This window comes from Vanessa cardui, chromosome 10, assembly GCF_905220365.1.
Source record: "Vanessa cardui chromosome 10, ilVanCard2.1, whole genome shotgun sequence".
Taxonomy (NCBI): domain Eukaryota; kingdom Metazoa; phylum Arthropoda; class Insecta; order Lepidoptera; family Nymphalidae; genus Vanessa; species Vanessa cardui.
The window spans coordinates 14,622,050-14,634,330 of NC_061132.1; the positions used below are offsets into that span (position 1 = coordinate 14,622,050).

Genomic DNA, 12,281 nt, shown 5'->3' on the forward strand with positions numbered 1-12,281 from the left:
AAAAATTTTCGGATAATGCTTGAATCTTTCGGGAATCTTGTGTTATATGTATTGTTGGAATAAACAAGCAAAATCAACGTCACATCAAACAAATTAAAAAAATGGGCTGGAGTTTAGCTTTTGACACATTTTGGATCGCCATTATGATTATTACTGTGTAGAGTGATTATTGATGGTTATTTGTGTTGTATACTAAATGTTTTTCTTTTGTGGTAAATTGATTGTTATTGTAAATTAAAGATAATTGTTTTAGAGGTTAGCCTACTTCCTAATTCTGGTTCTAAAAGTATATTTTAAATATTGTTATGACTTTTAAAATCATTTAAATTAAGAAAATAATATGTTAGTCATTGCAAAGTTATGTCGATCAGAAAATATTACATGTGTTGAAACGATCACGCTAACTTGTACAGGGTTTAATACTACTTATTTATACATATATTTTACGATACGATTCCGATTATATTCCGATCCAACTTCGCATCGAAAGTGGATGGATGAAGAGCGACGATTACTTTTCGATTTGATTGCGATAAAGTATCTATTTGTAAGTAATCTACGCTACCTTACTCAGGTTACACCGTCGTGGTGTTTGGTTAGATCTTTATTTTCTGATCTCGGATTTCATCAATGACATTTGTCGGTGAAATTAATTAAATAGTTTTTATATCATATTCTGGTCTCATGGTCTTGAATATAATAACAATTAATTTTAAAAGCCATTATATTTCTAATTTAAATAATTTTATTAAATTCATTACATTTTTTACGGCTGCATTGTTTGTTAAGCCATCAAATAATATTTATAAGAATAAAATAAACTATATAATACGTATATACAGAAAAATCTTTTATTTCATACGTCTTATTTACTCCGATTGTACTTTTTAAATAATAATAATTAATTATACTCACGTGTACCTCCAGTTAGATTATTAATAGTACACAACTAGTATCTTATTAATAAGCATTAAAATTATAAAAATAATGATTGTAAGTCACGAAGATGTGATTATCTTTTGTCAATTATATATTACGAGCGACCCGTCCTGGCTTTGCACGGGTAAAATACTGATAGTTAATACTGCAAACGATGTTACGACACCTTAACAGAAACATCTAAAATTATCAATGTTCCTTTACTATATTGTCCATGTATTGTATACAGAAACCCACCAGACAAGTCAATCTATCTATTAAAAAAAACCGCATCGAAATCAGATATGTAATTTTAAAGATATACATACATAGAGACAGATGGCGGTAAGCGACTTTGTTTTACACTATGTAATGATTTACAGTTATAATAATTACATTAAATTTAAATCAAAAACGTTTATAAAAAGAAAGACTTAACAATCCAATTGCTACGTAAAGACAAAACTTAAAAGCAAAGCTATTTATTGTGTTATTATATACTTACTAACAGTAAAACCTCCTTTGTAATGTCTTCAATCAAATGTAATAGAGAAATAAAACACATGTTTTTTACAGCTGGTAATAATTTATTATAAAACCATTGCAATCTCGAAATTAATTTCAATTCATTCAATAAAACAAGTAAAATCAGTAGACTTATTCTAGAAGAACTTACAATATGGCCAATAACAAAATATTTACGGTTTCATATTATGTAGACGCGTGTATCCTTTAAATGTTATAATTGCTATGGTCAACGACGCATGTCAATATATGACATATCAATATCATGTTTTGCGGTGAGATCCTTCCTACATAATATCTCTACTGCAGACAAATCAATGCTCCGAGTTACATACTACCTGCTACGTAGATTCAAAAATTCAAATAATTTGTAAAAACACATTATTAATAGGGTATATAATTCAACAGAAGATGGTATAGATGATAATAAAGCGTGGAATTAAGAATTTTTGACTCTCAGACAGAATATACTGTACGTAATTGTATTTATATACATAATTTTGTATTTCAAATATTGCAAAAGTGTAACCAATGAGTTTCTTGCCGGTTCTTCTCGGTGGAATATACATTCATGGTACGCTTTTATACTTTAAGCTTAATATACCACTTTCAAATTTCCTTTCAAAGGTTCCTGTATGTATGTCAAATGTTATTTTGTTTTTTTTCGTTTATTTATTTTTATTTTTATTTAAAATGGTAAACAAAGCAGTTACCAGATTATAGCGAGGATAGTCTTGTACCAAGGCTCGGGAGGTTGTGGTCTGTAATATTCTGAATTAGGCTTAGGAATCGTGTTATCAATGGGACTCTCTTTAAACATGTTCACGAAAGCATTCTTTAAGCCGAATCTCCACATGGCAACATATGGTAAATATGTGCTGAGGAATTGAGTCCATCTGTTTTGAAAGTTTAGCAACACTCGTCCTATCCACGTGGAGTAGAAGGCGAACATGAGGTTTAGAATGGCCAGCGAATATCTTCCAATAAAAGGGAGTGCTTTGTAAGCCGGCGCCGTTTCCAAGGAGTTGAAATCGCGAAGGTATAAGGTTTGAGAGGGTATGTCTGGCAGACCACCTATAACGTTCTTTTCTATAAGTGCTCTTGACTCTACGCCTGAAATTAAATAAGATATTAATTTATCACTAATACCAATTAAACCTGTGATTTTTACTTCTTTCCTATACCTCATCATCTTGAGTACAAGTATTTGCTCTACGACCAACTTCGTTATTAATTATTACAATCACCAAAAAATTGGGTACCTATCTGCAAAATCATGTTTTTTTATATCATTTGTACCTTTTTTCTCTCCTTACTCTTAGTCATCTCACGCACACTAAGACATTTTTCACAAGCGTTACTCATACTAATGCATATCGATAGTAATTTAACGTGAAAATCGCGCCTGAGTGGGTATTTAGTAATAAATATTTATATTTGATTGAGAGCCTTATTAACCTAACAAATACTTAAAAAATCTTACCAGTATCAGGTGACTTGCCCTTTAGATGGGCCCTCAACTTATCTTGTAAAGCTATGCGTTCTCCTTCCGTGTAAATGTATCCAGGGACATCGGCCATATATTTCGTCCAATAAATAAGGGAACTTTTCTCTAACCCACTGGTAATGGCCTGCAGACCATCAACGGTCACGTGAGTTAAATGTTCGAAATATTCTGGAACGTTCTCTAAGCACGGCGTGAAAACCTTGTCCACAATCCTCTGAAATATTTGACGGGTCTCCTCGTAGGTTTCCCGGCAAATGTTATATCTGAAAATATTTATAAAAATAGTAAAAGCCGGCATTACACCTGCAAGCTGCCTGGTGTCGCAGATGTCCATGGGCGATGGTAACACTTTCCATCAGGTGAGCCATTATATAACACAAAAAAGTAGCAAGTTTTCTTTTCACCTTTTACGAGCCGAGCTCGCTCACTTGACTTCAGAAAAAGAAACGCCTTTTGCAATATCATGAAAAATTTACGTAATGTTAGCTATTTATTATTATTTGAGAGGGATATTTAGAGTGGGTTCAAAATATAAAAAGTTTGCTTAATTTTTATTTAACTGTAAGATAATATTAATACAGTAAAGTAGAACCCATAACTCTTTCCAACGAGTTTAAAAAAAATCGAACTAGAGATGATTACCTATCTTGCAACCCCAACATGTGTCCAATGACTCTCCAGTAGTGAATAAGCGCTTCCCAATCTCCTTCTTCTCTTTGGCGAATGGAGAACTTGTCGGGTTTAACAATAGCGAATCCGAAAAGAGTAAAGAGCGTGAGGGCCACATCTCGCTGAGAAATCGTACCTTTCCCCTTGAGCCTCGCCGCCCGACCAGCTTGTACGTGGCGACTCCTGACTGTTTGTAATGATTTCCAAGCTCTGCCAATGGAGCAAATCAAAATGTATTATTAGAAATGATACTCATATGATTCCTTTGTGATATGTGGTCACATTTGTACTACAAGAATAGGATATTCTACAATATTTTCAAAATGTTGATTTCCTTTATAAAAGGACACAATTATATATTTCGGCGAAATAAGCACGTTGTCGCTATCTTTGGCGTGTAATGTACAAATACTACCTATAAAATTCCAGAAGGGTTGTTTATCAAAGTGCCAGGTGATACTGAAATGGCAATTCCTGCCTATCTGACGCCACAGCATAGCGTCCCGTGCTTTAGGTCACGTGATATACAGACTATAAATTATATTTACATATAAAATAATAATGCGCTTTTATATCGCAAAATCAATCAATAAGGTTATAAATATAGAGTTTTATAAGGTTATAAGAAGTTATAAATTTATATTATAAAACACTCCTTCCGTCGCCACTGATTACGAAATCATTATAATCATAGACTCATTTCAATCAAATCAATTGAATTTACAACACACAATACACCAAACCTATGCCGAGTACTTTGTAGTCATTGTGGTTATTTGGTGGTAGAATAGCTGGTACGTAGTTGGTACCCCCGACGAGCAACATTCAAGAGACAAGTGACCAAGACCGGTAATAGTTGAAAGTTCAAGTCTGGCCCCAATTAATCACAAGCGCTTATAAAAAAACCCACGTCCTTAGAATAGAATATGTCTTTTTCATCACACTGATGTTTCGGGTTCGAATATTATGAATTATTTAATTTACCGCCAATGCGAAAGAGACTTCACAACAATGATGCTCTAGTAAACAGATATGTCATTAACGCGCAAAAAGTGAAGACTAGAAAACGTCCTAATTTGGACGTTTGCCTTTAGTCGTTTTCATCATAATTATGCCAGTAATACCTTATAATACATCATAATTATGTATGTAGTAATACGTTTTGCGTAATTAAAACATCTAGTTATACCTTTTACTTATTTTTTTTATCAAGCTATCCTTTTTACTTGTAACGAAATGTAAAAAAAAACGGTCGGTGCCGGCGCGGCACACTTTTTTCTGTTGTTTAGTATGGGTATAACATATCTGTTTATTAGAATATCATTGCTTCACAAACAATAATTATATAAATGATTGCTTTTCTGCGGTACAAGCACAAAGACAAGTCTTGAAGACAATCTGTATAAATATTGTGATGGTAAAAATGAAAGATATTACATCACTACTTGTTTTAGGGGGTTTGATTGTCATGTGTGGCAAAAAAGTAGCCCATGTCCTTACTTGGAGTTAAAATTTGCTTCATACCAAATTCGGTTCGGCGGTTTGGTAGTGAAAAGGCGACAGACAGACAGAGTTACTTTCATATTTACAATATTAGTATAGAGTAAAGTTAAGTAAAGTAACAGCCTGTACATATCCCACTGCTGAGATAAGGCCTCCTCTTCCATTAAGGAGAGGGTTTGGAATATATTCCACCACGCTGTTCCAATGCGTGTTGGTAGAATGCACATGTGGCAGAATTTCGATGAAATTAGACACATGCAGGTTTCCTCACGATGTTTTCCTTCACCGCCGAGCAGGAGATGAATTATAAACACAAATTAAGCACATATATATAGCGGTGCTTGCCTGGGTTTGAACCCGCAATCATCGGTTAAGATGCACGCGTTCTAAGCACTGGGCCATCTCAGCTCTATTATATTAGTATAGAAATATAGATTATACTTACACTGTCCCAGGTTTCAAATCATTTTTCACCCAAGCGTTAAAGTGCATGAAAGTTGCCGAATATCTTTTGTAAGCCGTGTAGGGAGAGTTGGAGCGGCGACTGCCCGCTAGGACGGCGGCTATGGTGGGCACGGAGTACACCGCGACCAGACCCAATATATTGGCCACCGAAAAACCAAAACTGAAGTCCTGATAGAAACGCCTTCCCCTGCAAGAAAAATAATATATCACTGATGATGTTGAAGAGGTCCGAGATTTGGGCGTAGTTATTGACAAAAAATTACAGTTCAGTAATCATATAAACAACATTTTAGAAAAATCCTTGAAACTCGTTGGTTTTATTAAAAGAACATGTCATGACTTTAAAAATATTCAAGCTATTATAACGTTGTATCGTTCCCTGATTCGTAGTGTTTTAGAATATGCATCACCACTTTGGAGTCCAAGTTACAAAATTTATAAAAGTCGCCTTGAAAAAATTCAACAGGGTTTTACAAGATTTTTAGCATATAAAGACAGGCGCTGTCCATATCGAGCAGACTATGTGACACGTTTAAAATACTTTAAGCTAGATACATTGGAGAAACGACGGTCTCTGAACGATTTAATGTTTTTACACAAGCTCATTCACAACTCCATAGACTCTCCAAGGCTACTTTCTCAAATAAATTTATATGTTCCGAAAACCATTCCTCGATATCCAATTAAAAGCACCTTCGCCATTCCTAGATATCGCACAAATGTTGGAAAATTTTCGCCATTAATTCGTTGTATGAGATCCTACAATGAACTTGACTCCCATGTCATCGACATATACGAACTAAGTAGTGATAGTTTTAAGAAAAATTTAAATACTGTTTTAGTTAGTAATTAATATTTAATATTTAAAAATATTAGTGTTATTGGTAAGTCAAATAATTATAATATCCTTTTTGTTATCAAAGATTGTTTGTTATCCTATTGTACTGATATTTTTTTTTTGTTTAAAATTTAGTCTCACAGATTTTATTAAATGTTTGAGTGTAGTGTTTAGTTACCTTTGTTAACATGTAAGTTGTAAAATGTAAATACCTGTAATGGTGTATCACACTGTACAAGTTTTCTTTTGTTGTTTTTCCTAAATATGATTTGTGAATATGCCGATGGTATTTCTAAAGCAATAAATAAATAAATAAATAAATTATGAAACATAAATCTTTTTATCTTCCAGAACAATTTATTTATTTAATGACAATTCCAATGAATACATAATCTCAAAAATTTACGTGAATACAATAAATATGCTATAATCCTATAAATATGGATATTTAATGCTATATTTCCGTTAAAATAAATTTGAGAATAGCGGAGTCGCGGGCAAAGTGTACATACAGCTGATATAAATCCTGGCATTTGTAGGTCTTCTGCTATGCGTCTATTCGATTCATTAATGAAAGCTACTTAGAAAGTCCTGACGTCAAAACCTAAATATTCTGTCATTTTATGAGATACAGTTTCACTTACTGATTGTACTTTTTTTCGTCAAACCATTCCGGGAATCTCATCTGCATTTCGACTTCTTCCACTTTGACGCTGTCGGAAGGCTCCTGATAAGCCTCATCGCTTAACAGTCTATCGACGAACTCCTCAACTGGAAGCAGGTTTTATATGTCTATCAATTACATAGAATTGCGATAAAAACGCTAACATGTACACATGTCGTCAGTCAAGTCATTATCTAGCCTTTTAACTAATAGCCTATATGTTTTATTTAAGAGGTCGTTCAAACGGTTTCCTGAATCCTTTTTTCCAATTTATTAGGGAAATAATGTTTATATTCTACTGAAAATATAAATTAAGTTAAAAATGAGCCCCACCACCCATATTAATACCACATTCTACCACTCCATGTATCAATGTACATCATCATCAATGTACCACCATCCTAACTAAGATGTTACGACCCTTTTGCCTGTATTTACTTTGGCTAGCTGATCCTCTGAGAGGAGATCTGATCGGACGGGCTTTCACAAAGCCCTATCACCAAAATCTATCAAATCAAATTAAACTCGTCATTTTACTATTAAGTGAAGCTACGACCGGTTCGGAAAGTAGATTCTACCGAGAAGAACCGGCAATATTGTTTTCCGTCTCCTATTTTTAAATTTGGACTGATAATGATTGTTTAAATATTCACAAATATCCAGTGTTTATTTGTTTTTATAAATCAGAAGTAAAAAATAGGTTTTTATTGATATTTTTTTCTAAATCTATTTTTGAAGTTGCATTTTCGACAAATTTTGGAAAAAGCTAAAAAAAATGATAATTTGAAACTGATTCACTTTTGGATTATGCATGTGGGGGTTCAAAATATTGCAAAGAGTCACCTACCTCCTAGCGGGTGTACGTCGAATTACCAATAACCATAAAAACTAAAAAAAAATCATTCTGAAACTTGGCCTGCAGATTATTTTAAAAACATAACCGTTTTCTTAGTTTTCCAAAAATGTATAAAAAGAAGGAAATTATTTCAAATGAATCGAAATAAAATCACTAGAAGCACAAATTTATAAAAAATAACTTTCCTTTCAGAGACTTCTTCGGAGGATAATAGTAAGGATAGAATCCTGCATTATTCATTGTAGAACATGCTGTGTGTGCTGTGCTCTGTTATAGAGAGTTTCTCAGATTTGCTTATTAATACTTTATTTAGACTATATTACAAAATATCGTTTTTATAACTTAGCTATTGAACTGTTTCTGTTTCATAATTTTATTTTAAATTTCTATTAAGTATGTCAGTTTAGTAAGTAGGTAAGTTTTTTTTCATTGGTTTTTATTTTTAGTTAATTTTGTGAGAATCTTAAAGAGCGACCTTTAGTACGAATTCGTTCATGTTCGAATACGAATATCCACCAGCGTCCTTTCTGGTATTTTTATTTCAATTCATTTGAAATAATTTCCTTCTTTTTATACATTTTTGGAAAGCTAAGAAAACGGTTATGTTTTTAAGATAATCTGCAGGCCAAGTTTCATAATGATTTTTTTGGGTTTTTAAGGCATGTTTGAGAAAAAAAAATATTGAAATAATTTCGTTTTCCGTCTCTCATTTTTAAATTTGAGCCGATAATTATTGTTTAAATATTGACGAATATCCAGTGTTTAATTGTTTTTATAAAATAAAAAAAAAAAAACAGATTTGAATTTATATTTTTTTGTAAATACATTTTTGAAGTTGCATATTTGACAAATTTTGAAAAAATCTAAAAAACATGATAACTCAAAAATAGTTCACTTTTGCACTACACATATAGGGTTAAAATTATTGCAAATAGTCACCCCTATCACCTTCTAACGGATGTACGTCGAGTTACCAATAACCCTGTATATATAAAATCTTGTATCGAATAATATGCTTTTTTTGCCAATGTATTTATTTACTAAAGATTTGAATTTAAGAAACGGCAAAGTTAAAAATGTCTGCGGAAATTAATATAGAAACGGATAATATAGAACGAATCTTGCCCCAAGAAGGATTTATTGACTTTGCGGAGTCGGAAACTTGGCGTTATAAGCTTATCCTTAATCCTAGTGCACATACAATCCTTAAAAAAGTTGTACATTTATGCGCAATTTTTTTAATTTATGTATTATTCCTTATTGCATCAACACTCTGCCAGTAAAAGTTCCGTTAAAATCGGTCGGAATTAGCCGGATACACTATATATATAGAATATATTTTGATATATGTTCCGCGTATATACATACATATACATTTAGTAAAGAGCGGTTATTTCAATATTACAAACAGACACTCCGATTTTATTATATGTACAGATTGATTAAATCCAATATCTCGTTATCCTGAACCGATCTAAAAGTCAACATACGGTGTCAATAACGGTTCCGTAGTCTAATATATTCAACACTAATCTTAAATACGCGAAATTGACACTTATTGTTATAAATATACAATTTAAATTGCTTTCACTCACCCGATACGTCCATATCTTATAATTTAATTCACACAAATAATTTAATTTCACAAAAGACGCTTAATAATATAAATAGATAATATTTTCGATTAGATTACAGGTTTGAAGTCCGCGCAAAACATACTGTCTCTTGGATCTAAATCTAGAATGACTTCGCAGAGGTATTTTGCCGAGTAATGGTAAACAAAAATCATCTTCTATGCATATAATAAAATTGGAGTGTCTGTTTGTAATATTAAAATAGCCCTTTTTTACTCCATGCATATGCATGTATACATGGTTCATATATAACATTTTTTACAATTTTTGCCTGTCTGTCTGTCTGTTTGTTCCGGCTAATCTCTGGAATGGCTGAACTGTGACGGGACTTCCACTGGCAGATAACTTATATAATAAGGAGTAACTTAGGCTACAATAATATTATTTTTTGTAATTAGTTAAATTTTATCGTTAGTTAAATTTAAACGCATGCAAGGTCGCGGGAACAGCTAGTCATGTATATAAATGTATATGATAATATTCGTTCACAAATTATCGCTCAGGTTGACCTTCAGTTTTTGAATCGCTGGTCAAAGTTTATTTCGGTGACCAACACGTGAAAAAAGACCAACAGCCGTTCTGCTTTGTCATTGAAAATTATATTTTTTCTATACATATTGAGAGCTGAGATGGCCCAGTTGCTAGAACGCGTGCATTTTAATCGATGATTTCGGGTTCAAACCCAGGCAAGGACCGCTATATATATATGTGCTTAATTTGTGTTTATAATTCATCTTGTGCTCGGCGGTGAAGGAAACATCGTGAGGAAACCTGCATATGTCTAATTTCATCGAAATTCTGCCACATGTGCATTCCACCAACCTGCATTGGAACAGCGTGGTGGATTATGTTCCAAACCCTCTCCTTAATGGAAGAGGAGGCCTTAGTCCAAGAGTGGGTAATTTACAGGCTGTTACTTTACTTTTTACTTTACTAGAAATATTAAGAAGATATAACATCAACCTTGGGGACTAAGATGTTAGGTCCCTTGTGCTTGTACTTGCTATTATTACTAAGTATTGCGGTTTGACAGAATATATATGAGGGTGCCTGATAGGAGTTAATTTAACTAAACGTTTAACGTTTTAAATGGATAAGAAACTTTGAATGGATTTGTTTTCTGTGATACATCACATTACGAACTTAAAAAGTAAGATTAAGAATATGTATGATGATGAAAAAGAGTACAAAAACTATTTGTACATTTGAAAAAATGTGAATAGTAATTATGAAATATGGTTAGACGATACTACGCATCCTGACTCATCAAATTGACTATGAGCCTGCGCGCACCGGTGATTTTTGTCACGGGGACTTAAAAGTGTTTGTCATTGTCACGTCACGTTTCCAAAGTGGAGTGCGCTCATTAATAGATACAGTGACAAAACATTTTCGAAATCGAAGTGTCATTTGCCACTATGGATTTCAAAGAGACGGTCGTTCTCTGTGAACTCGTGAGGCTTGGAAGAAAAAGAAAGCAAAGAGAATAATGGGTACTGACTTCTTCCCACGCTTTAATTTTCACGTGAATATCTGAATACTCTTTCAATTTTTTATCACAAAGAGCTAGTCTCTTTTCCACTTCTTCTATTAGAACATCATTATCAATATCGTTTACTTCACGAATGTTTACGTTTTGAATAGATGGTGAACGTAAAGACGCTGACAGTTTCGTCGCGGGCTTGTTCGCCGGTCGGCGGACGCAAATGTCACCCAATTGTCACGTCGTAATGTGCGCGCAACTGCATACATATTCACGGACTTGACAAGAGTGACGAAACAGTCACCATAACAAAAATAACCAGTGCGCGCTAGCTCTAAGAAGTGAGAGCCGAGATGGCCCAGTGGTTAGAACGCGGGCATCTTAACCGATGTTTGCGGGTTCAAACCCAGGTAAGCACAACTGAATTTTCATGTCCTTAATTTATGTTTATAATTCATTTTGAGCTCGGCGGTGAAGGAATACATCGTGAGAAAACCTGCATGTGTCTAATTTCATAGAAATTCTGCCGCATTGGAACAGCGTGGTGGAATATGTTCCAAACCTTCTCCTCAAGGGGAGAGGAGGCTTTATAATAATAAATCATTTATTTCAGACTATATATCCATTTTTGTTAGTAACGATTATCTTATCCTAGTGTTAGTATAATAAATAATACTAAAGAGGACAAAAACAAAAATAAATTAAAAGAAAATTTAATAATCACTGCAGCGCCATTCCTATAGAAATTGCACAACAGGGATTGATATATAAGCAAGTCAAGTCTGCTGGCGATCATCCTCAATATGCTGTTGGTGCTGCCATTGACTTAACGCACTAGGGTTGCGCATCTTTTACGCATCGTAGTCAAAACTCAAATAACTTTATTCAATATAGAAGCATTACACTTTCTTATTGGTGGTCAATTGAAACACTACCACCGGTTCGGAAAAGAAAATACCCTGACCTGAGAAGAACCAGCGAAAGAAACTCAGCGGGTATTTTTTTTTTTTAGTTGTCTCATATATTATTTAAACAATTTAATATGAGATGAAATAGCCAGGAGGCGATCGTTTCATTCCCAAGGTGTGCTATCGATCATAAACTCATTAATTGTATAGTAACCTTTTGCACACAAGCGTTCCTTAATATTTTTTTTTTAATTTGGCAACAGAGGCATTTTGAACGCTTTCTGTATAAAAACAATGGACCCGATATTCCG

The 12,281-nt window shown here is 33.5% G+C and overlaps 1 protein-coding gene across 1 annotated transcript; it reads right to left on the bottom strand.

The window, feature by feature from the left end:
• Positions 1-1,469: 1,469 nt before the first annotated feature.
• LOC124533189 lies at positions 1,470-9,679 on the bottom strand. Its single transcript, XM_047108362.1, has 6 exons — positions 9,541-9,679; positions 7,070-7,196; positions 5,568-5,774; positions 3,593-3,829; positions 2,927-3,213; positions 1,470-2,556 (listed from the first exon to the last, which is right to left on the bottom strand). Exons 1-6 carry the CDS (start codon positions 9,551-9,553, stop codon positions 2,153-2,155), a joined length of 1,275 nt encoding a protein of 424 aa, XP_046964318.1. The 5' UTR covers positions 9,554-9,679; the 3' UTR covers positions 1,470-2,152.
• Between the last annotated feature and the right edge of the window lie 2,602 nt (positions 9,680-12,281).

What these genes read in the sequence shown, in the direction of transcription:
- LOC124533189 (XM_047108362.1), bottom strand. An exon ending in GACGAAAAAAAGTACAATCA is followed by an intron (nt 5,775 to 7,069) that starts GTAAGTGAAACT and finishes TTTTTCTTGCAG; the next exon opens with GGGAAGGCGTTTCTATCAGG. An exon ending in ATGTTGGGGTTGCAAGATAG is followed by an intron (nt 3,214 to 3,592) that starts GTAATCATCTCT and finishes AAATATTTTCAG; the next exon opens with ATATAACATTTGCCGGGAAA.